The sequence below is a fragment of the Poecilia reticulata genome, chromosome 8 (assembly GCF_904066995.2).
Source record: "Poecilia reticulata chromosome 8, P_reticulata-male-v2, whole genome shotgun sequence".
Classification (NCBI taxonomy): Eukaryota; Metazoa; Chordata; class Actinopteri; order Cyprinodontiformes; family Poeciliidae; genus Poecilia; species Poecilia reticulata.
In genome coordinates, this window is record NC_088837.1 from 25,393,945 (window position 1) to 25,417,526 (window position 23,582).

Here is a 23,582-nt window from a genome sequence, read left to right on the forward strand (position 1 = left end):
TTCAGGCACCTCAGGTTCAACTTTCCAATAAATATTAACTCAGCCGTGCACAACTCTGAAAATATTTCCCCCTTTTTTTCTGATAAATCTTGATTCGAAGTCCAGAATCTACCTGCGCTATAAAACCAGGAAGTTTCAAGGTTTATCAGAGTGAAAGATTTATCAGCTGGTTCCTGTTCTCACTGCCAGACTCGGTCTGCCTCTGTAAAGTTCACCCTGGTCTCTGCGTTGAGGTGCTTCCTCTCGGAGGAGAGCGCAGTCAAACTGATAAAGAAAAGTTATAGAAAGAAGGTGGAAGCGCTTTAATGTGATGGTATTTGTCATGATGCGTCTGTGTTGATACTGTAATTCAGTCTGTCTCAGTGCTACCTTTATTGATTTCAGAGGAGCTATCTATGTGTATTTGTCGTTATATATAAGGTCAATAAACAGCTAAAATCAATGTTTATAACAATCGATGTTGCATTCTCCATTATTTCGCTTCCTGCACAGTGATTTCCTTTGATTTAATTTGCCTCTGGTTTTGTTCCTCCTCTCCTGGCCGACTGTTTGCTTGCTGGAGTGCATGCGGCTGCCCCTTGCTGCTGCTTGTCCGTTTCAATGACGTGTGCCTGTGTTTCTGTGTCCCTGCAGGAAACACGTTGTGTAAGTCAGGAAGCATTGCCGTCTTCGGGAACGTGGTGTACAGCGGACTGCTGAACGATCACCTCTGGCATTTGGGAGTGCCCCTCTTTACGAGACTGGTAAGAGCAGCTGGGCCCCTCTGTGCACACTTACCTTGGTTTTGTCAGAAGAGTTTCACGCAGTCGAGCTGAATCCAGCAGACATCAGGTGTGGGATTCCCAGAAGCCTGTAATGGGCTGTTTCTGAAGGTTGTTCTGCTGACATGTGTTGTTGAACGTTAGCTCCTGCGCGCAGGACGTCGCAGCAGGACCTCTGCTGCGGATTTACTCACCTGATTTTAGCATTTAGCTCCTAATCGCGCTCCGTTTAAGGAAGATTACCTCCAAAACAATTCGGTTTTCCTCCAGTAGCAGAGGAAAGGGTTGACTAAATAATTCAGGATGTTTGGTTAAATAATTACATGGTTTTAATGAAGAACTAGAGCAGTTGAAGCTGGCGTTAACAATTAATGACAGATGTCTTAACTCTGATTGTTAAAGGGAAACCCAACGTTTGTCGCTGCTGCGATGCAGAAGCAGGAATCTCAGCAATTTTCCCAAAGAAAACTAAATTCAGCCCTTTCTCTTCCCGTTAATTACCCTCTTTCTAAGCGGGTTGCACGTTTTTTTTATCAATGTTTGTTATTGATTCAATCTGTCGCTGTAGCTGTCATTTATGAGTCAGGAATTAGTGTTGATTGGTGCACGAGGGTTGCATATAATTGGGTTACATTAAATAGATAATTCAGCTGATCTCATAAATGTCTGATGTGAAGGCTTGTTTGATTATCAATTAATGTCAAACTGAGATGCGAGAGGCTGTCTGGATTCCAGTTGGGTTTAGCTTGCAGGGCAACGTTTCCAAATAAAAATAACCTTCTGATCATGACTGCAGACGCCTGAGCAGCGAAATGATGGAAATATGAAGATTTAGTGTAAACCAGAGGAACAGAGACGCTCTGACCTCCATGAAACCTTCTTTGTTGTTTTGTCATAAATTTAGTTGTACAAGTTCTCTTCAAAATCTAAAAATACTTTATTAACGCTAAAGTTCAGATGAAAAATAAGCAAAACGTAACTTCCTGCTGCCTACTGGTTTAAAAATAAATAGAAATTGGTGTTTAGACTCAACTTCCATCAAATCTGTAACAAACATGTCGCCTAACTAAACCTCCTTTATTTTATTTTCACATCATATTAAGTAATAATAATTAAAATCTTGGTGTTTGGCCTGAAGCTCCTGGCCGTTTGATGAAATCCTGACACACCTGCAGGTTTTAAAAATAATATTTTATTTCAACAATAAAGACTCATCAAACAGCCCAACAGAACCGGCCAGGTAGAAATAACTTTTACAGATATTTATGTAATTAGATGTGTTTTAATTAGATACCAAGTAAATTCAGGCCCAGTTTGACCTTTTTACTGTCTGAGTTCAGCCAATTCGTCTGTTAGGGTTTTTCTGTCTGTTTTCTCTGTTTGTTTTAATTACTTTTGTTACAAACCAAAGTTTGTAGGTATCTACAGATTACTTTAACGTATTAAAATGATAAGCAGAAAAAAAATAGAAAAACAAAACAAATCTTAATGAGTTTTTTCTGAATAAAAAAAGCCAAAAAAATATAATTTGAGATGGATTTAAGAAGCTCCTCTAAAACTGAATTTTACCACATTAACATCAATTTAATACCAATTTGAATCGATCCGTGCGGCTCTGGTGAAAACGCAACAATGTGAGACTTTGAGAGAAAACTTCATTTTATCTGAATCAGCTTAAAATTAAGGCAAAGATTAACTAGTTAATGTTCATAACTGGTTGTAAAGAAACCCGACTTCAGTCATTCTGCCCTAAAAAACAGCAACTCAAGAACTGAAATACAGATTAAATGTATTTATAACGGTAAAAAAGTACAAAAATAACATTCTTATTGCATTAAATTTAATAATTTATCAGCTTCTTGACGCTGATAAATTATTGTATAGTTTGTGTTTTACTTTAAAGACCAAACTCTGTGTTTGGCTTCACCGTGACCTTTGACCCTTCAGCCAATAAAAGGTCATTATAGTTATCCACCTCCACAGGGACACCTGGCGCTGTAAGTGTCCACTCAGGTGTTATTAACCTGCAGCAGAATGTGATAAAACATTAAATAAGTGGCACCGGGATGTTAAACACGCCACAAGCTGTTATTATAACTCTTTTAAAATTATTTACAAATCAGTTTCAGTTCTACTTTGAGAAAACAATATGTAGAAGCAAACTGGACCGATTTTGTTTTCAAGTGAATTTATGAAGGTAGAAATAAATTTACTTTCTGCTGCAGAGAAATGAACAAATTTTCAAACATAAAGAAAAAATAAATTTAAAATAATGCAAAAAAAATCTTTCCCTGCTTTAAGTAGATCAAGAACTGAAAACATTCAGATATTAATGTAGGAAACGACATTTTGCCTGCCGACATGATTCTGGAACGTCTAAAAGACGAGCCCTGCTCTGGTGCATTATGGGAAATGTAGGATTCAGTGTTTTTGGAGCTTTGCCCATAGAAATGACTGGAAGTCAGGATTTCTCATTCTTTTGAGTTTAACTATCCCTCGTTAATCTGTCCCTTGCAAGCCACCCAACTTTATTGGAATTCAGTGCTAAATTGCTGGTGTGTCTCTAAACTTTTCCCATGAATTATGCATTTAGCATAAAATCACTCCCTGCCCTCGGAGTCATAAACCAGTTGAGCTGCAACACAGGGAAGAGATTTTTATACCTAAATCAGTGCCTCAGATGGTCCCTTTGAAATAATCGAGAGAAATCAAATAAAAAAAGGGTTGTGATGCTGGAAGCCTGATTTTTAGTCTCCAGAAGCCAAGTTTTGTGTTTGTTATTAGAGGTTCAGCAGTAATGGCTGCAGAGCAGCAGGGATTCAGACAAACATGAGTGTGCAGGACAGAAATAAGCATAATTAGCATCTAACACAAACAAGGTACAAGAATTAAGTTCAACTCAGGAGAGAAATATTACAAGCTAATCATTTTTTGTTGCACCTTTCTGGAGAAACTCGTCTTACCCAAGACATCTTAATGAACTCAGGACAGCTGCACTGCAAAAACACAAACTCTCACCAGGTATCTTTAGTTTGAAGTTTAAAACTAACTTTAAAGTGAGCCGTAGGATCTTGTTTTGAGTCAGTAATCCCTTCAAATTGTTGAAAAACTACTTGTTCCATTGGCAGATAAAATGTTTGCAAGACATCTTTCATCAATATTAAGGAATTATTGACTTTAAACAAGCTCCTGTTTCTTGCTGAAAAGTTAGTTTTGTCTTACTTCAAATGTATTAGGATAATTGGACTAGAACCTAGTCAAAGGTACTTGGTAAGATTTAATGTTTTTGCAGTGTATATCTGTCATGGCTGCTTTCAGAGAAAAGTTGCGACTTCTTGCTGCGACGGAAAGGTGCGGGCTGGTAGCGCCGTGCTGGGCCGCTTCGCGCCGCACCGCGCTGGGCCGCTTCGCGCCGCTTCGCGCCGCACCGCGCCAGGCTGGACCGGTAGCGCTGCGCCGCATCGCGCCAGGCCGCACCGCGCTGGGCTGGACCGGTAGCGCTGCGCTGCGCCGCACTGCGCTGCGCTGCGCCGCGCTGCGCCGCGCTGCGCCGCGCTGCGCTGGGCCACGTCCAGCCCAGCGCTGGGTTGGACTGGTAGCACTGCGCCGGGCCGCGCCAGGCCGCGCCAGGCTGGACCTGTAGCGCTGCGCCGCATCGCGCCAGGCCGCACCACTCTGGGCTGGACCGGTAGCGCTGCGCCGCGCTGCGCCGCGCTGGGCCACGTCCAGCCCAGCGCTGGGTTGGACTGGTAGCACTGCGCCGGGCCGCGCCAGGCTGCGCCAGGCTGGACCTGTAGCGCCGCGCTGGACCGCGCCGGGCCGGACCGGTAGCGCTGCGCCGCCCCACGCTGCACCACGCCGGGCCGGACCGGTAGCACCGCGCCGCGCCGGACAGGCCCAGCAGTGGGATCAGCACAACGCGCTGTGAGCCTTCACATCCCCGAAACACAGCCCCTAATTACTGCACAACCCGCCAGTTCGCACCCTTAGGCCGGTACTGACTGCTCAATGCCAAGATGTAAACACTGCATTATTAACACTACATACAGTCTGAGCACACAGCTATGTTTAATGTACTTTTTGGATGTCTACACGGAGGCATTACATCAGAGGGATTGTTGATGTGCAGCGGCATACAATGAATTTATTGTCTCCCAGACAGAGCGTTCCAGGATTAGCAGATGGACGATTTGCTGCGTGAAATGTAATGTATGCCTACAAATGATGCTTAATGATATCTTCCAGGGGCGGAAGCGAAACATCACCGTTTTCAAGGCTAAACGTACAGAGTGTGTCAGAAAGCTGCAGACGCAGGATTAGGTAACGTCATGTTTCTTAGTTAGTGGCTGAAGTAGATGGACACAAATATCTTCTTTAAAGAAAAAAAGATGGAATTTTGCATTTATCTTAATTGTGGAGTATTTAAAACCACAAACATTGACCTATTTATTCTTAAAAGCAAATCTTTCTTCTGAAATAATAAAAGAATCGACCCAGAAAATGTAGGAGCTGTCAACATAACCTTTGTTTTCATCTACAGTGATTTGATGCAAATATCTGACTGTTTGGTTCATTTTAATAAGTGGAAATGGTTTAAATTATTATTGAGCAGATAAAATAAAAATGGCACTAAAGTTTGCTTTAAAAATGTTATAAATCTTTTTCAGTTTTTGTGTCAGCTTAACGACTTCGGCCCTCGTGGCAAAACATTTGGTCGCTGCTTGTTTAGAGTTTGCAGAAAGTTGAACACATCACTAATTTAAAGCGGTTTTAAAAAACAATAAAAGCCCAAATGAAACTCAGCTGAGACGAATTTCTGAGGATGCGAGAAGAACAGCGGCTGTTTCTGGTCCTTCTGCTCCGTAAATATCAGGATACCTGCAAATTTCCACAAAGCATTTCTGATAAATGGGTAAAATAATGTTTATTACTGCTTTTATTGTTTAATTGACTCATCAGATAAGTTTGCACATTTTAGTTTGATGGAAATCTGGAGTTTGTGCTTCTTTCTTAGGAAAGAAAAAACTTGGTCGAAAAGTTGTAAGTTTGCCAGAGAGAGATGTTTTTTTGTGATTAGAGGCATTTTTATGCTGTGATTTTATTTATTTGCTTTTTCATTGAATCTTTTTTAGTTGAATCTTATTATCACATTTGAAGCTGCTTTGTGAATTTCATTGTGCTGCATCATTCATACGTTTCTAAAATTAAACCAAAGTTATTTCCTGACATGGCTGCACGGTGGCGCAGTTGGTAGAGCTGTTGCCTTGCAGCAAGAAGGTTCTGGGTTTGATTCCCGGCCCCGGTCTTTCTGCATGGAGTCTCCATGTTCTCCCTGTGCATGGTGGGTTTTCTCTGGGTACTCCGGTTTCCTCCCACAGTCCAAAAACATGACTGTCAGGTTAATTGGTCTCTCCAAATTGCCCCTAGGTGTGTGAGTGTGTGTGTGCATGGTTGTGTGTCCTGTGTGTCTCTGTGTTGCCCTGCGACAGACTGGCGACCTGTCCAGGTGACCCCGCCTCTCGCCTGGAACGTTGGCTGGAGAGGCACCAGCTCCTCCTGACCCCACTGAGGGACAAGGGTGCAGGAAAATGGATGGATATCCTGATGTTATACAGTTACAAAACTGTTACATAAAATCCTTAAATTTATCATAAAAACTCAGAAATATAATAAGATCATAAAATCAGACATTGCGACAGAAAAAGCCAGAAGTTTCCTACGTTTAAGTGATTAATTTAGGAACAATCCGGGTTTTTTTCTGCACCAGAACATTCCAGGTCCAGACTCATGCAGCCATGTTGCAGCTCCCATCCTGTGTCCTGGATCCAGTTTATGGAGAGTCTGGACCCGGAGATGTTCTGGTGCAGGACAGAGCCGGTTCCACCACTTAAGCTTTGGAAAATCTGCAAATGTGCCTCACATACGTTTATCACCGCAATGCTTGATGACGTTTTCATCATAAACGTCTAACTTTATGACACCAGTAAACTTCTGAGTTATCTCCAAGTACATTTCTGACTCTTAGTTGTAATTATTATGAATGTATGCCTTTAAATATCGAGAAAGATTTTCATCAGAAAATATCCATGTATTTACTTTGTACTACTTAAATTTCAGAGTTTTCTGCAGACATTTACTCCTCTGACTGTTGTCATCTTCTCTAAGGAATTCAGTTTGCAGCCATCAGAGCAATAGTTGCTTATCAGGCTGCAGAAAAATCTCACTTCCCAGCAACTGCTTTCTGGATTATCTGATGATTTTACTTAGTGGAGTTTATGTAATTTGGTTGGTTTCCTGCATTAAGCTGAACTTAAAGCACCGTTCCTTTAATATTAGTAGAACTGACTCCAGCTCTGCTCCAGATGCTCAATGTTTTATCCACCATTAAGTTAGTTTAGATGCATCTACAATTACTTTTGCTGTCGGATCCGGTCCTGATCCCTGAGGCGAAATGGAATTGGTTTGGATATTTAGTGTCACATTTCTCAGTGAATCCAGTTTTATCTCAGTGTCTTCTGGAGAAACGTTTAACGGTTAAATAAGACGAAGCCTGAGCCGCGTGGTCATAGTGACTGGAAGTGTTGGTGGAGTCGAGACCAGTATCCACTGCCACTCCAGCCTCCAACTAAAGTTTCAAACTGGTTTGTTTGAGATCCAAACTGGTTTCAAATGGAGAATTCAGGCTAATATTGATCTGTATTGACTCTACATGAATAGATATGGAAAAAAAAAAAAAAACCAATGGCAGAAAACCAACCAGTTTAAAGTGGACCAACAGGAAGTTTGTGATTTATAATTGAATGTAAGAAAAAAAGGCATTCCTTCTGCTGATGAGTGTTTGTAAAACCTCCAGGGAAAAATATCTTCATATTTATTCTCATTCTGCATGAGTAGATCCGCAGATCCTGCAGCCAGAAGAAAATACATTAAAAGCAGAAATATAGAAGAATAGAAGTGAAATTTTTAAGCAAATTTAATATTTCAGAGTTTAGCCCGAGAGCCAGCTAGAGCTGATTCATGCAGCTCACTGCTGCAGAACATTATGGAAAATTAATGCGACTATAGTCACCACATAGTGTCCACTTCCTGCAAACTCCGTATTCATCTGTAAAAAGCAATGTGTTCTTTGAACAAATAAGTTGTGTTAGTAGGAAAATGTCTCATTCTGGACGTTAGGACATTAGGATGATGAGTGATTTTTGATCTTTGAGACATAAAAGTGATGCAGGATGATGGAAACCAACATTCTGGATCCTTACAGCTCCAATGCCGTAAACAGGATAAATTCAAGTTGTGATGAAATGAATGATTAATTGCAACCCCAACCTGGAGGTTTGAAGCTTAAAAGCAGAAACATGGCGGCCGTGGAGCGCCTGAAGGTGAAACCCGTAACCGTGACAACACACGAAAGCATTTAAAAATGTCAGCGTTTTCCACAGAGCAATAAAAGAATCATGTGAAATACTTTAATGTTAGAGAAGATGTAAAATGTTTTCTTTTGTGAACGTATTCCTGGATGATTTGTTGTGTGGATCTGACCGGGCGGTTCAAATGTTTCTGGGAGTTGAAAGGGGGAAGAAACAAAGAGGTGAAAGAGGGTTTTTGTTTCCCTCTGTGAAACCGTCCTGATGTGATGTATGTGGGATAGAAACGTCGATACCCACCTGTGGAGCTGATGAAGACACATAAAGAGATAAAACGAGCAGAGCTTCAGATCCTTTTCACCGGGTTGTAAAGCGGGTCACTCCATAAAGTGAAGTGTGTGATTAGAGGAAAAACCAACCTGGGAGACTCAGGATGGAGCCACATCTCTCTCCGAGTTTCGGCTTCCCACCAGCTGAGACCCGGCCAAGCGCGGCCCACGGTTTGATGGATGAGGACAAAAAGGCCGAAGCTGCCATAAGCACGGCACCGGCGCTCCGCGGGGAGGAAGAGCCGCCGGTTGTCTCCTCTGGAGTTCCTCTAATGATGGGATCTGGGTTGAGTTTGGCACAAGTTGTTCTGTACGTCGTGCTGCAGAGCAGAGGTGAGATGGCCATGAAATATTCAGAGAGCAGATATGGAGTCAGTGAAGATCGGACGTAGACGGACATTTTAGGCAGAACGCACTCTGTGTGAGGCCTTCGCTTCCTCTTCTCTTTGAAAGCTCCATCTTTATAATGGATGGCAGAACCTCCTGGGAGTGTCTAGACGCTGGTGGGAAATCTAAATGCCTGGGAAAGCCGCGCGCATCCCTGGTAAGTAGTGCCGAGCGCGGGAAAAGTGCAACTCAGAGGGGCGACAGGAAGTAAGGAAGATCACATCTTCACCCCGATTATCTCCATCCTCACCCCAGACGACGTTTTCATCTGTAAGTAAAGGACGTCGGGATTATTCAGGCATAAATGTTGCCTGACTCTTATTTTCTACCTTTCTGCCTCTAACCTCAGCCGCCCTCTGCAGCAGACCACGATGCTCTCTGTCTGCACCCTCACCACCCCTGCCTGTCTGCCCTCCACCTTCCTTCGTTCCCTCGGTCTCTCCCCCCCTCAGTTATTTATGAGCAGGACTTGAAATAGACTTCAGTATTTGATAAAAGCGTGATCTTTAATCTGAGTTGCCTGAGAAGTGCATTTCATTTTTATTTGCCATCACAGATTGATGGAGGAGTGTGGAGGTTATCCTCTCTGAGATTGCTAATGTAAATCCACGGCGGACATGTTGGAAATGCAGGACTTGTGTTCGTACAAAGCAAGACCAGATCCTCTGAAAATCTGCCTTTGACGTCAACTATTGTTTCGATTCCTGCAAATTACCCGTTGCACGTCTCGCACCTTCCACTCCACGTCTCACCGTTGGGTCGGGCTTTTCTGGGGAAAGCAGGAAAAATAAAACGGGTGATAAATTCAAGATGACAGTAACGCTGTATGGAGGAGGCCCCTTGTGTATCGGTTCTCTCAAAGCCAGCTGCAAATCCAGCTCTGCCTCCTTATGTGGCAATTACTGATGGGTAACATAACCTGCGTGTATCTGCTCAGTTCATTACGGCGACGTTCTCTATAGCTGGCAAATGTTCTTTAAGATCCTACGGCAAATTAGCTCATCCCCCCAGGACGCCTTTTATTGGATGATCCTGCGCCAGAGGATGCCGCAAAACCACTCTGGGCTCTCCGCAGCCTGGCCTCGGTCGCCACAGGGTTAATATTTAAAAGCGTGAGCTCCCAGTCGTGTATTGATGATATGTTTTGAAAATTGCTGAGGCAGGCTCATTGTTACAGTGCTGTCTAGGAGATAGCCAAGCCTCCCTCCGACTCCACCACCCGTCCCTCCTTTATAGCCGCCAGATGGAAAACACACTAAAGCATGTAATGTAATATAGCTTGGCACACGGAGGTGCTTCACACCAACTTCATCTGGCCTCTGATCTGCCACAACGCATCTCCTGGAAGAAGGTTTTTGTTTTTCTTTTTTCAACCAGAAGCGCTGCTGGTCACTAACCCAGACGGAGGAGGAGGAAGAGTGGAAAACAAGTGGAAAATAGGCTGCGCCTCCCTGACGGCGGAGCCACTTCTCTCCCAACTCCATCTTTTATTTTTGCTTTTATTCTTTTCTTCAATGAACTAAAACTGCCACAACTTCAGTACAACTCGTCTCAGTCACAGACGGCAAGAAGAAGAAAGAGGCGCGATCTGTTAGTCCTCCACCATCACCCCTGCCCTCCCCCCTCCCCTGCAGAGATTTCCACCATCAGCTTCCTGCTCCCCCCCCACCACCCCCACCTCTTTCTCTCCGTCCCTCGCCCCCCCTCCCTCCCCGGGACGCTGAATTTTACAGTACCGTCTGCAGGATCCCGGATTGTGCGGCGCACTCCTCTATGCAGAGCAACACGGCTCCGGTGGAGGAACGCTGGAGGCAGCTGTCAAGCGCAGGCTGCTGCTCCTGCTGCTCTAGTTGAGCCTCGGCGCCGTACCGACTGATTTCACATTCACCAATAAGAGACGGCACAGGGGGGAGAGAGAGAGACACACACAGAGAGAGAGAGAGGGAGGGAGGGAGAGTCTCGAAGTGAGTGGTGTGGAGAGGCAAGTGGAGTGGAAGAGTGTCAAAAGAAAAAAGAGGTTACAACACCTCCCCAGCTCTCTTTCCTTTCTCCCGTCTGCTTTCTCCTTCTTTCTCGTGTTGGCTCAGAAGAGGAGGAAGAGGAGGAAGAAAGGGGGCTTTAAAAAATTAACTGAAGAGCAAGAAGAAGAAGAAGAAGAAGAAGAAGGGGGTAAGCCTCAAGTCAAGCTTCGTTGAAGAGTTGAGGAGAGCTGCCTCCGTGGAACAAGGACCAGTAGAGCTCTGTCCAAACACTCGGACCCCTCGTGACTCCCACGCTGGCTGGACTGGTCCCGGTGCTCGGTCCCACTCTCCTGCCCTCGCCTGCCCACACCTGTCCCGCTTCAAACATGATGATGTACTTTTGGGTGAGTACCGGAGCTCCCTTTAGGTTGATGTTGTTCTCCAACGAGCTGCTTGGTGTCTGCGATGCTGCGCCTCCCAACGGGCTGATGGCTTTTCACTTCCATGTGTTTTATTGATGCCGGTGCTGCAGCGAGACGCCATGGAGGCCTGTGTTTACGTGTCACTTTTATTCAGGGGGAGGATGTTGGAGCGGGGATATTAGCGGCTCCAACACCTTTACCAGGCTTGTTCCTCAACTTCCAGTGATGGCAGAGCGACCCGGCTTGGTTTCTGACTTCGTCCGGCTGCTCGGGGTCTTCTGGAGACGTTTCATGATCTGGGTCTCACATGCTGCTGTTTTCGCTTCCCATACGTCTGAGTCGTAAATGAATCGGCATCAAAACGCAGGTTGATTAGGGATTGTTAACCAGAGCTGCTGATTAATTCCCTTTGAGATCATGTGTGATTAGTCAGATCGGTTCCGTCTCCTCGGTGGTTTGTTTCCTCACCACAACAACACCCACCCAGACCTTCGCTGCTTCGCTCGCTGCAGATCATTTTAATCCTCCGCTGGTTTGCTAACTTCGTACCTCCACAGAAACAAAAAGTAAATGAATATTTGCAGCATTTCCACTGTAAACAATCTGAGCTGAAATGCAGCTATAGACGTGTCTCCTGCAGGAGTGTGTGTGTGTGTGTGTGTGTGTGTGTGTGTGTGTGTGTGTGTGTGTGTGTGTGTGTGTGTGTGTGTGTGTGTAGGTATTGATCGTGAGTTCAGATTTCTGGGGAGAGAACATCTTTTTTTGGGATGGGGATTATTTCACCTGCAAGAATCCATTATAAATGACTTTATACCTAAAACATTTTCTTGTAGTTGAAGTGAAAAACAAAGGATGAATAAGTAAAGTGTGCCATGCATGCAGTGGGCATCGATCTAAAGCTCACATTTCTGGGTAGACAGGCTGCTTTGAGGCAAAAGTTACAGTCTGGTGCTCAGATTTGAAGCATTTGTAAAGTTGTGGGAGTGATGGGAAGGAGTATGACTTCCAGCTGGTGTCCTAACTAAAGGAAAATAATCCCACGCGTGGTGTGGCTGCTGCGAGGCCTCGCTCCGGCTGAGGCCTCTTTGATTCTCTCCTGGGTGTCGTTGCTTATTGAGAGCAGCTCATCACTGTCTCCTGGCCTCTTTGAAGGTGTGCTGCAGGGATGTAACTCACCTTTCTCCACCTCCGGTTCCATGACAAATTCCCCCTCCAGCTACTCAGAGTGATGACCACACACAGATGTGGGCTGAGTGGAGCGAAGCAGCGATGCTGACAGTTTACAGCCCTGCAGCTTCATCAGTGGAGCATCGGGCCTCGTTCGCTGTAGTGGCTTTATTCTCATCGCATTAGAGGAGAAGCATCTGCGACTCTCTGCATATGTTTAACTGTGGCTCCATTAGCGTCACGCTAAATAAAACTCTTACTTTGTTCACTTGCTTCCTGCTTTCTTGTAACTTTTTCCATCACAGGCTTTGGTGAAACCCGGTAAATGTTTCTTCCCTGTACAATTTGAAACCAGAAACTTGTAGTTATTGCTGTTGTAGTTGGGAAAACAGATGAGGAGAGGTGTTTCCTTCTGTGTTGGCAAACGATGGACTAAATAACCTCCACCAGACGCTCCAAACAGTAAAAATATGACTCCATTATCAAGACCGGTTATTCGAAACTATTAAAGAACTGACAAAAAAAACATGAAAATGAAATTATAGAGGTCACACTCAGCTTCCTGTCTGCATATTTATTCATAAACTGGAAGAAAAGACAAATGTATGCGAGCGTTTTGATCAGTGTTTCCTAACATATCTGATTATTTTATTTAATTTTCAACCACAAAACTGTTCTGGGATATTAAAGCTATTCTAAGACAGATGATAATTTACTGCTAAAAAGTTTCATAAATGCTGTTTTGTTCCAGTTCAGTTTCCAAATCTGTTTAGTTTTTGCAGATTCATTGTCAAGACATGAGAAGATGAATTTATTTCTAAAATAAAACAAGTTATAGGTGAGTTAAAGTGAGTTTTCAGGCAAAAGTCTGAGTGTTTGCGCTGCAGATCTGACTCAGTGGTAGGTCAGGTTGGTGCTGGTATCCTTCAGCTTCTTGTTGACCCCAACAAGCTTCTCCCTGAGTCAGGAACCTCCCAGCAGCCTGGCAGAAGGTCCAAAAGGAACAAAATGTACCGTATAGCAGAGGTAGTGCCAAACGCCGCCAGCAGAGCCGGTACGCCGTGATGGAGAGTCAGGTGGTCGTCCTCTCCCGCGGCTTCATGTGTAATTTGAGATGTTTCCCTGTTTAAAGATCACTTTTGAGAGAAGGGATCAGCGAGCGATCTGCTGTTCCACATCTGGTATCCGCTGTGTTGGAGTGTGTGTGTGTGTGTGTGCGTGTGTGTGTGTGTTAGTCGGCCAGCGTTTAGCTCCATGAGGAAGTTGCGACTGCCTCTCGTTTGAACTGCAGGTGGTGAGCATTACCTGCAGTCCCTCCGGAGGCCTGTCAGCCGTGCATCAGTCTGGGGAACCTGCAAGCTCCCCTCATTAGAATATTTATTCACCAAGCAGATGTTCTTATCCAGGGCAATTACCTTTGGCTTACATTTCCCTGTTGCCCACTGATATAGATGAATGTGTATACAAAGACGTCCCGGGTTATGCATGGGACCCCTGGGTGCCACCCTCCACATATGCACGGCGGGCGAGGCGGCGACCGTCTGGCCTGTGGCTCAGCTCAGCCTGAAAACTCCTGCCTCCACTGCACCGCCGTAATTGGAGGAAGTGCAGGCGACGTTTCCTGCGATGGCCACACAGTGATGGAGAGATGGCCTGTATATCATTCTCTCCAGCCGGCTGTTCCTTTGAATTAGAGACAGAGAGAAAAGGGGAAGAGGCATGGAGTGGAGAAACCATGCATGCTTCTGTCCTCCCCTCAGTGTGATGAATAATTTAGCAGTGCAGGGCCCTTGCTGTCGAGTAGAGATGGTGGTAATGGGGAGACTGGATATATATGGCATGGCAATGCTTTACGTTAGACTTCCCCAACCAACGCGGTCGAGTGCCGCGGGCTGCTCTCATGATGTGTTTTGCCTGCATTAATGCAACGCTTTTATTTATCGGCGAAGACTGTAACAGACGTGTGGAAATGGTTTATCTGTGGCCACCGGTGAGGGCGCCGGCTGCTGTGATTGGGTCATGCGTGGTGCATTACAGTATTTCACAAGACGAGCTGGAAGATTTCATGTGTGCTTTTATTTCACGCTCCATATATGTGCAGCATCGAGCCGTGTGGAGGTTTGCAGGAATTCATAACGAACAGAGCTGATCAGCCATTCTGGACGGCAGGGCCGCCGGTTTCATATTGCAAGATGAAGTGCTTGCGATGGTTTGTTAATGTATTAATTGATCTGTGTCCTCAGACGGGCGAATCAGGAGTAGTGTCACGTAGACTCTTTAGTACTCCCCGAGACGCCTTCATTAGCTGCTGCTGGCCGGCTCTCCACCCCCATTACAGGACCACGTCGCCACACACTTTACCTGACTGCTGTAATAACTTCAGACGTTTCTATCTGCCGGCCAGACCTCCGACGGCCCCAACCGTTCGGGGGCTTAACATCAAATGCGAGGCGCTCCTTTGAACGGCTGGCACTGCAGGTGATTCACTCTGGGGGTGTCATGTGGCGTTGTTTTGTCTGCCAGTGGTTGCTCTCCTTTTCTTCCGAGCTTGAATAACGGCTGTTGCAATCAGTCATTAACTTCCAGCTGAATGTTTTATAACGTGGAAGGGTGCACATGCCTTTGTTGCGTCAGGCGAGCAGAGGAAGCAGCAGCGGAGTCGCTACATCCAGGAAACCTGTTATCTCCTTAACCGCTAATACCAAGGAGATTCTTGCAACTTCATTGGGTTGTGAAATTGTATATTTTTCAAGTGCAATGCTGAGTTCATTGGAAATGCTTTCATAGGGAAACACGAGGGTAGCAGAGGTTTATTTCCATTCATGATTTGGGAAGCGGGGCCTCGCCCTTTGTTCTCTGCGGGATCATTTGCAATCAGTAGCTTCAGCAATAATTCTGTCAGCTTTTGGTCTCTTCCCCTTGGGGCTAATGGGTCTACAGCCCAGCTAATTGTGATTAGGACTCTGACAGCAGGTCTTACTTGCAGGATTTTCACACCACAGTCCTCTTTGATATTAGCTGCACAGCTGATAAAGAGATTAGATAGAGGAGAGGAGGGAGGGACGGGGGGCGGCGGGAGGTGGTCGGTGTTCTTAAACTACAGAAAGACACCTACACGGGGGAAATCACTGGTGAGTTTAGCAGAGGAAAATAAATCCGGCCGCAGTAAAAGCCTTGCGCTCGCTTATTGCACCTGCTATCATTAGCACTTTTGTACACATGGTCAGCCTCCCAGGGAAAAGTCATTATCCAGCTGTGCCGTTATTTTTCTGCTGTTTTCTCCTAGTGGAGTGTGACTTCAGGGCTATAGCCAGCGCACCATTTAATGCCTCCAACACAATAAAGGACTCTAGCCTTAATGATGTGGGATTGGATGGCCATGCCTCAGGTTGTCCAGGGGCTTGTGAGCTGTTACTACGAGCGGCCATTTTGCCTCGCCGCTGTTGAGGCTCCATGTCAATTCAACTCGGAGCAGTCCAGAGGAGGCGAAAATAAAATTTCCTGATTAACTGTTGCCTCGTCGTTTAAGCAGCAAAGCGATGCAGCCAGAGGAGGGGAAGGATGGAGGGCTGCCAGAACGCGAGGTGCAAGCGCTCTGTTTTCCTCCGACTGAGTGAACAATCCTGCATGAACGAGTGGCATGCAGCGAGATGTTTGATTATGCAGAATAATGGTTTAAACTAAAGCAAAGCAGACGTTTTACATCCTAATGACTCAGAAAATTAAATATTAAGAGCACGGCTTCTCCAACAAAAGGAAGAGCCGAGGAAACTGGAGCAAAAGTTCAAACGTTTCTGCCCCAAATTTCAAACCTAAAAATACGCAACAGCATCATTTGCACATTCGCAGTGAGACGATGGGATCACAGCACGTGTCATTCAGTCTGCAAGGAACACAAAAAACTGTTTTCTGAGCAATTTAGACGTCATGGCCTAAAAATGTCCCCATTCAGCTGATCTAAGGGAAGAAAGGGCTTCTCTCAGCGCTGATTCAGTTTCAGAAGCTCCCTCTCCTTCGTAGTGGAGCGTCACACGCCTGGCAATTATGTGTTCCAGCCTTCATCGCTTTACGTTCCTGCGCTCGGCCTGTTGCGCCAGTAGCTGCAGAAGTCTCTCATGGCAGTCCTTCATCCTCGTCGGCCGCGTTGCAGCAGAAGGCGTGTGCATCGCTAACACGCTAGTGCCATAGATATGCCCCGAAGTGTCAACTCTCACATACGGGAAAGATTGGAGGAGAGGTCCCTTTGAGAAGGCGGCAACATATCCACTGGCAACCTGCCATGCATGATAAGAAAAACCTCCACTGGCCTCCCTTTCACTGCAACAAATGTCATTTATGTGGCTCCCACCATTTTAAAACCCAGTTTTCTGTTGGTGGAAGGTTTTAGTTGCTTTACTCATCTTTGCTACGAAGCATGTCCTCTATTGGCTTAATGAAAACCTCATCGGAGCCGCGGCTGAGCCTCCATGTACAGCTGTGCTCCTGCAGAACTCCGATCCACATACAAGCATTTACATTTGCACACATTAGCATACATTAGCAGGAGCTGCGTGAGGACAAATTAGATTGAAAACCAGCGCCCCAATCTTTCATGAAACCTAAATAAAATAAGTGTTGTTCCATTCGGAGGCTTTCTGAAGGCGGGCGGAGTCAGGTGGGTGTAATGCCGACACACAGGGTGCGTTTGATTCGCTGATGCTGCTGTTTTTACACACCGTGGCATTTTATCAGTGCAGCTTTAGCTTTAACTGCTTTTAGGGATTTTATGGGCAAATAAAATGTTGAGGAAACAGAATTTAATTCAGAATTTAATTAATGAGAATATATACGCAGAAAAATAGATAATTTTTACTCCTTTATAACTAAAATAATCTTACAGTCATAATTTTTATTGTTTTGCTCCAAAACAAATTGCATCGACGCTGCAAAATCTTATCAAGCACTTTTTCTAGTTTCTAGTGCAAATGCAGTTGAAAAAGGACAAAACCAAATTAGAAGTATATTTTCAGCAAGAAATATGAGTTTAAGTAAATAATTCCTTTATATCGATGAATAAAAGGTAAACGTTTCACCACTGGCAGATTATTTCAGTTATAACAGGAAAACGTCTTAAAAGTGAAATCATTTTCTAATGGAACAAGTACTTCTTTATCTAATTTGTAGGAATAATTACTCAAAATATGGTAATGCATCTTTACTAAGATACTTTCACTAAAAACTAAACCAAAAATACTAAATAAAAAGTAAGATTATGTGTTTTTGCATTGAGATTCTGTAATAAATGTTTTTTAAAATGTTTTCCTTCCTGAGCAGAACTGAGTAAACTCTGCAAAACACGAACCTAAAGGGATAAATTTAACCACCAGGGAACAAAATGAACATAAACCTGACATTTATGGAAATATTAACCAATAATCCTGTATTGCAAAATGGCAGTCAGGTAAAAATGCTAAGCATGCCTGGCTGTTTTATCGCAGATAAACGTGTATATTTATCATTAAAATGATCTACAGCTGCAGCTCAAACCAAAGTTTTCCCCCCAAACAATCGGCTTCCTCTCGCCTGTTTTCATATATGTGTTTATTTTTACGGGTGCGAAGGCTCCATTCAGAGCTTGTTATATACTCTTCTCAATCAATCGCGGCCGGTATAAACCTCGCTGTCACGTAAAAGGGGGTTAAGAAACAGTGTGGCACTCTGGCTGTAAAATTAATGGCAGGAGAGTGACATTAGTGTTATAGGTTATTGACCGATTTCATGGAATTTATGACCCTAATCGAGAGGCAGTGTCAAAAGGAGTGAAGCAAATAGGAGTGGCGCTGACAGCCGGGCCGGCTGTGGCCACTGGACACCACAATTTGAGCCTCACCACTAAATCGTAGCCGGGACTTTATAAGTCTCAGCGGAGGCTCCTGTCGCTGTCCCTGCCCGGGTCCGGAGGCCATGCCCCGGGCCTACCTCCATCCTCCGGGTCAGACAGCGGCAGGCCGGGCAGATGATGAGAAACGCCACTTCATCTCACCTCATGTCAGGCTCGGCCTCTCGCCGTGTCAGCTGCAGCCGCGGCGAGAGGCTGTGAGCATCCTGCTGTCAGCGAGATGCTCCCTGTTTGTTTGTGGGGGAGGCGCCGGCGGTGGGGGGGGGGAGACGGGCTGGTTCTCATGCACTTTTCATGATCATTATATAACCTGCTGTACAGTATATTTGTAGCTACCGGTGTCTGTTTCCACGCCTGGGAGATCTGGTCAAAGCTCCTGTTTAAGCCGCGACTAGAAACAGAAATATTCAAACGGCCGGCCCGTAAAGACGACTGAACTCCGGCGGATGAATAATTCTGAGTGAAAATGCGGCGTAATGTGACAGGGTTGTCATTTTATTCCAAAAATATATCTGTATGCAGCGATGAGTGGAGGTGAGACGATAACAGGACGGTGGCCTGAGAGGCCCAACCCAACCAGCCGTTTTCATTGGCTCACGTTTTCTCCTCGAGCTGGAAATCTCAGCGTCCTCTGCTGACTTTTTGTACAACTTGGTATCCTGAATCAAACTCAACCTCATGTATCACCAGGCAGAGAAAAAATATTTACAGAATATTTTATTCCTGAATTTTCGAGGTAAACTGCAAAAACACAAAATCTTACCAAATATTTTTTGGCTCATTTCTAGATAATTTAAATAACAAACAAGTAAATAATTCCTCAATATTAATGAAAAAGTACTTGCTCCATTTGCAGATTATTTCTCTCATAAAGTGAAATTTGTTTCCATAGAAACCAGACAGGAAAGTACTTTTGTGTTTTCTGTACACTTTGAATATTTGTAGATATTCAATGACTCCAATTTGAGGATAAATAGTTTTCATCACTCAAATGTAGAAGTTTTTTCTGACTTTATCTGTATAATTAGTACTAAAGGGCTCGACTTGTTTGTATAAAGTTGTGTTGTTGTGATTTTCCTGGAATAACCTGCAGGATCTCTGAGGCCTGCTGCGGCTCCAGAGGGATTCTCTCTGCCTGAAGTTGAGCAGGAGTTTGTGACCAGCTTCAAATAAAACTTAGATCTCCTTCTAACCGGAGGTTCATCTCCTGCGGGTGATTCTATAAGTCATTTTGCATTTCAAAATATGAAGACAAACTTTTAATTTCCTATATAATCTTTAAGGTATTTTACTGAAAAGATGTTAAACTTTGATAAATCAGTTTTTTTTTTAACGTTTTTCAGGAAAATAAATTCGTTCCAGTTTGATTCCTCAACTCTGTTCTGAATGACAGGCAATGTGGAAAAATAACAACTTAATTGTTATGTCTTTACAGAAACTGTCCTACTACTGCAATACTTCAAACTGAGATCTATTCATCTAAAGAATTAATAAAAAAAAAACTGTATGTACAGAAGCAGGCTTTTCTTATTCAACCTTATTGAACACCAGCATTGTTTTAGAAAGAAAGATTTGCTAACCCAACTAACCATCAGACGTTAGCGTCATCGAAAAGTGTCCTTGAAAAGTTTTAAATTACTGATGCAGTAGAAAACCTCTCAGCAAACAACACATGCTCTCGCTGGGCCATCGCGCCCTCAGCTTTATGATGCAACTTGCTCCACCGTCCCTGCTAACCTGACTCCATGTTTCTGAATCCTGGCTTGACTTTGTGAAATGTGTGGTGGGTCTACTTTTCTGCAGTGTCTTTGCTCTCTCTCTCTCTCTCTCTCTCTCTCTCTCTCTTCCTCTCTGACTGGTAGTTGCTCTGTCACCAGCTCCTCGTTGCATCGCCATCTTTCTCTGCTGAATTTCTCCTCTCCTCTCTCTGGATTAGCATCTCAGCAGCTGAGAGTGGCCTATTTAAAGTAAAAATATAGGTTCTGTTGAACACAGTATTTAGCCAGTAGTTACTTTGAGATTTAATTTTACAATTTAGTTATTAACTTTTAAAATTACTGCTTAATAGTTGTATTATTTTGTTAGAAACTCCACCTGCTAGCATAAATGCTATAAGCACATGGCACCAGTGGGGGAAAAAAAAAAATCTGATTTAAAATTAAAGGTGTTTTTTATGTCATAGTAACAAGATGGACTTTGATAAGAAATAATCTTGTTTTTTAATGTTAGATAATTTCACAGACAAATTATTATTATGCCTGTGTGGGCGGGATCTAATTAGGAACAGGAAGTGACGTCATTCCATGTCCTATAGTCACAAATTTAAATGGAAAGCATATTTTTAATGTTTTTAATACAATGCAGTTAATATTAACTGATCATCAGGTCTCAGTTCTTCTTCTTTTTCTTCTTCTTCTTCTTCTTCTCCATATTAAAGAGGAATTCATCTGAATTTTTATTTCTGAGTTGTTGAAATCAAACTTCCTGACAAACTTGCAAAATAAACCAGACTGTTTTGTTTTATTTACACTTTTGGACACAATCTGGTTGCGTAAGTCAGAACTGCAATCTGATGGTTGACTGTAGGTTAAAAATCCAAACAGAACAAAACGTTCTGGAAGCTTCCGGGTCGTTTTTGTCCTGATGATTTTTGACAGAATGAAGGAAGGAAGAGCTGAATCTGGAACCGTTTGCATCGTGCTGAAAAGTTACTTCTATTTTAGTTTATCTTATTTCAAATGTTAACTCTTGTTAACTATGGGTGGGCATTTATTGCATTGTTTATTATTGATGATGAAAAATTTCATATAAGAATTTTCTTTTATTGTCTTTATTATAAATTTCAGTTTTTAAAAAAACACTGAAATAATATTTTACTATTTTATCTGCCCTGGGTTTTTTTCATGTCAGTAAATTTGAAAGTAAATATGATTAAATGTGCAGGTTGATGGTATAAATGAGTTTTCTATGTGGCTGGCGTCCCAAAGAAGCCGAGGTTTGCTGACATATTTGCACTGGAAAAATACTTGGCAGGATTTGGTGCTTTTCTTTCTAAGTTCTCTTTAAAAAATGAAGAAATTGATTTTTTTTTTCTGCATCCAAACCAACCCAATTTAACCCAAATTCAAAGCTAGAAGTGAATTAAAAAGATGTTTACACTGGAAACTCGACCAGAACCAGGTGGTAATGTTTTGTGTTTTTGCAGTGCTGTTGGAATAATTCCAGTCTCTCTTCATCAATGGCTGTTTTCCTTGGTGTGGAAATGGAAGCTGACGTTGTCTGGATGTGGTGGGGCCCCACAGAGCGCCGGCCCTCTGCTGTTTGTTTACCCGGGTCCTTCAGGCGCTGTGAGGACGGTCAGCTGTGGCGACACCGTTCTGCCCCGCCGCTCTGTGCGGCGCTCTGACCTGCTCTAAAAGCCCGTTAGACACGCGGCGCTGTGGCGTTCGGTGGCCGGGCGGACCAGAACGAGTTTATCTGGGGAGCGCGGTTTTCTCTCCGCTCACGTTTGAAACACGCTCAACAGATGCAGCGTTTATGTTCATAATGCTTCCTGCATCAGTGACGTTCAGGGAAACATCAGAATAAATTCCTGCTATGAGTGAAAAATTACATCTGATGCGTTGATGAATGACGCGTAATAAGGATTAATATCTACATGAATGTCATCGTTTGGGATGTGAGGGGTTTCTGTGACGGCTTAATCCCGAGACACACGACGCTGCAGATAAATTTCATCTGATTGATGATGTGCAGACGGTCGTCGGCTGTGTTTTCTGCTCAGTGATGAACATATAAACATGGACGGCCTTCTCCTCTCCTCTCCTCATCAGCATGAGCCGCCCTGCAGGATTTGACAGAGAGCCAAGTAGTTTGCTTTTTAATTAAAAAGAAAATTCAATAACCTTATCAAGACTTGCCATTTTAGTTTGAGAAGTATTGATCAGCCGTTCAGTTATGCAGATCTGCTGCTTTCATCTTCTGGGTAATTTTGCGTGGCGGCCTCCGGTTGCTGAAAAAGATCTTATTTCACAGAGTGTGTTCCCTAACAATGAGGCGTGTGAAGGTGAACGCTCCGGTCCAGACGCTCAGGACAGGATGGACGGACTCCCGCGCCTCTGATGATCTGTCTCAGCAGTGGGTTAATTGCCCACACACCTATGCATCTCTCGTTCTCCTCTTTTCCTCCTCTTCCTCGCGCCGCGTCTGCTAATGGAATTAAAAAACATGTTGCCAGGGGTCTTTGCAATTTGGAAAATAAGTCCATTAAGTTCATTAATTTAATAATGGGCAATAATAATGAATAAAAAGTATTGCTCAATTAGAGGGGAGCGTACGGTTGGCTGTCTCACATTCATTCGAAATCACCTCGGTGTGCAATAGCTTAATGAGATTATAATGGAATTGATATCACATAGGTAGTGAATTAAAGCGTTACCAGAGAACTCATTAGGAATGAAATTCTAATCCTGCAACACTTGTCACAGCTAAAATAGGCTCCTGCTCCTGTTATTAGGCATCCGTCCGTCTGAAGGTGAATAAAGTTCTCCTCCTCGATGCGAGCCGATGTCTCTCAGTATTTGTTTGGCATCGTGGCGGCGCTGCGTCCCATCGGCGGGCCGCCGCCTCGGGTTTCACCGCCACCGACTCCAGACCGGCGAAAGCTGCTGAGAGCTTCAGTTAAAATTACACAGACAGCACATTCATAGTAATCTAAAAAGGTCAGGATAAATTACAGTGCTTATTTCAGTGAAAAAGCCAGGTAATGTGATCTGCTGTGAGTAGTTTTTCATGCCCCCCCCCCTCCCCCCCTCCATGCTAGCCAGTATATTCGCTGGGCTTATGGCGCAGATTTGACTCTTTGACTTTTACACGCTCGACACTTGATGTCAATTTACTGTCTGCGTTTTAAGACCGGCCGCGGCTGAGCGAGATGAACTTTTCCCTTTCATCGGGATATTACAATAATTTGAGGTGTTTTATATGCGTAATGGCTTTTTTTACAGGAACACTTAAAATAATGTGTCGTTGGAGGATGTTGTTAAAATCAGAAATAGATTGGTTCATAATTTAACTTTTCATTTAACGCCGGCGCCCTGATACACCTTGTAAATCCACGTTATCAGCAGTTTGTGCCGCTTCAGCAAGGCAGGCATGTCAAAATGTATTATCAGTGTCAGTCTTAATGTACTATATATAATGCATAATGTGCCACATAGAACAGATTCAATCAAAAATGAGATCTCTGCCGCTTGAAAAATGTGGGAATGAGATATTAATCAGGGAAAAAATAAGAAATTAAAGCTCATTTAG

The 23,582-nt window shown here is 43.8% G+C and overlaps 1 protein-coding gene across 15 annotated transcripts in view; it reads left to right on the forward strand.

Moving 5' to 3' along the window:
* The window catches only part of rbfox3a (RNA binding fox-1 homolog 3a), a 553,564-nt gene that overhangs the window by 407,330 nt on the left and 122,652 nt on the right, over positions 1-23,582 (forward strand). For 13 of the 15 annotated variants that reach the window (XM_017306228.2, XM_081610324.1, XM_017306225.2 and 10 more), the window contains one exon: positions 634-743. The exons of 1 other annotated variant lie outside the window; for it this stretch is intronic. In XM_017306228.2, coding sequence (XP_017161717.1) covers positions 634-743 — 110 coding nt within the window. Of the gene's footprint in view, positions 1-633; positions 744-10,642; positions 11,207-23,582 lie in introns of those variants that run through there. One more of the 15 variants, XM_008416535.3, reaches the window with a different exon arrangement.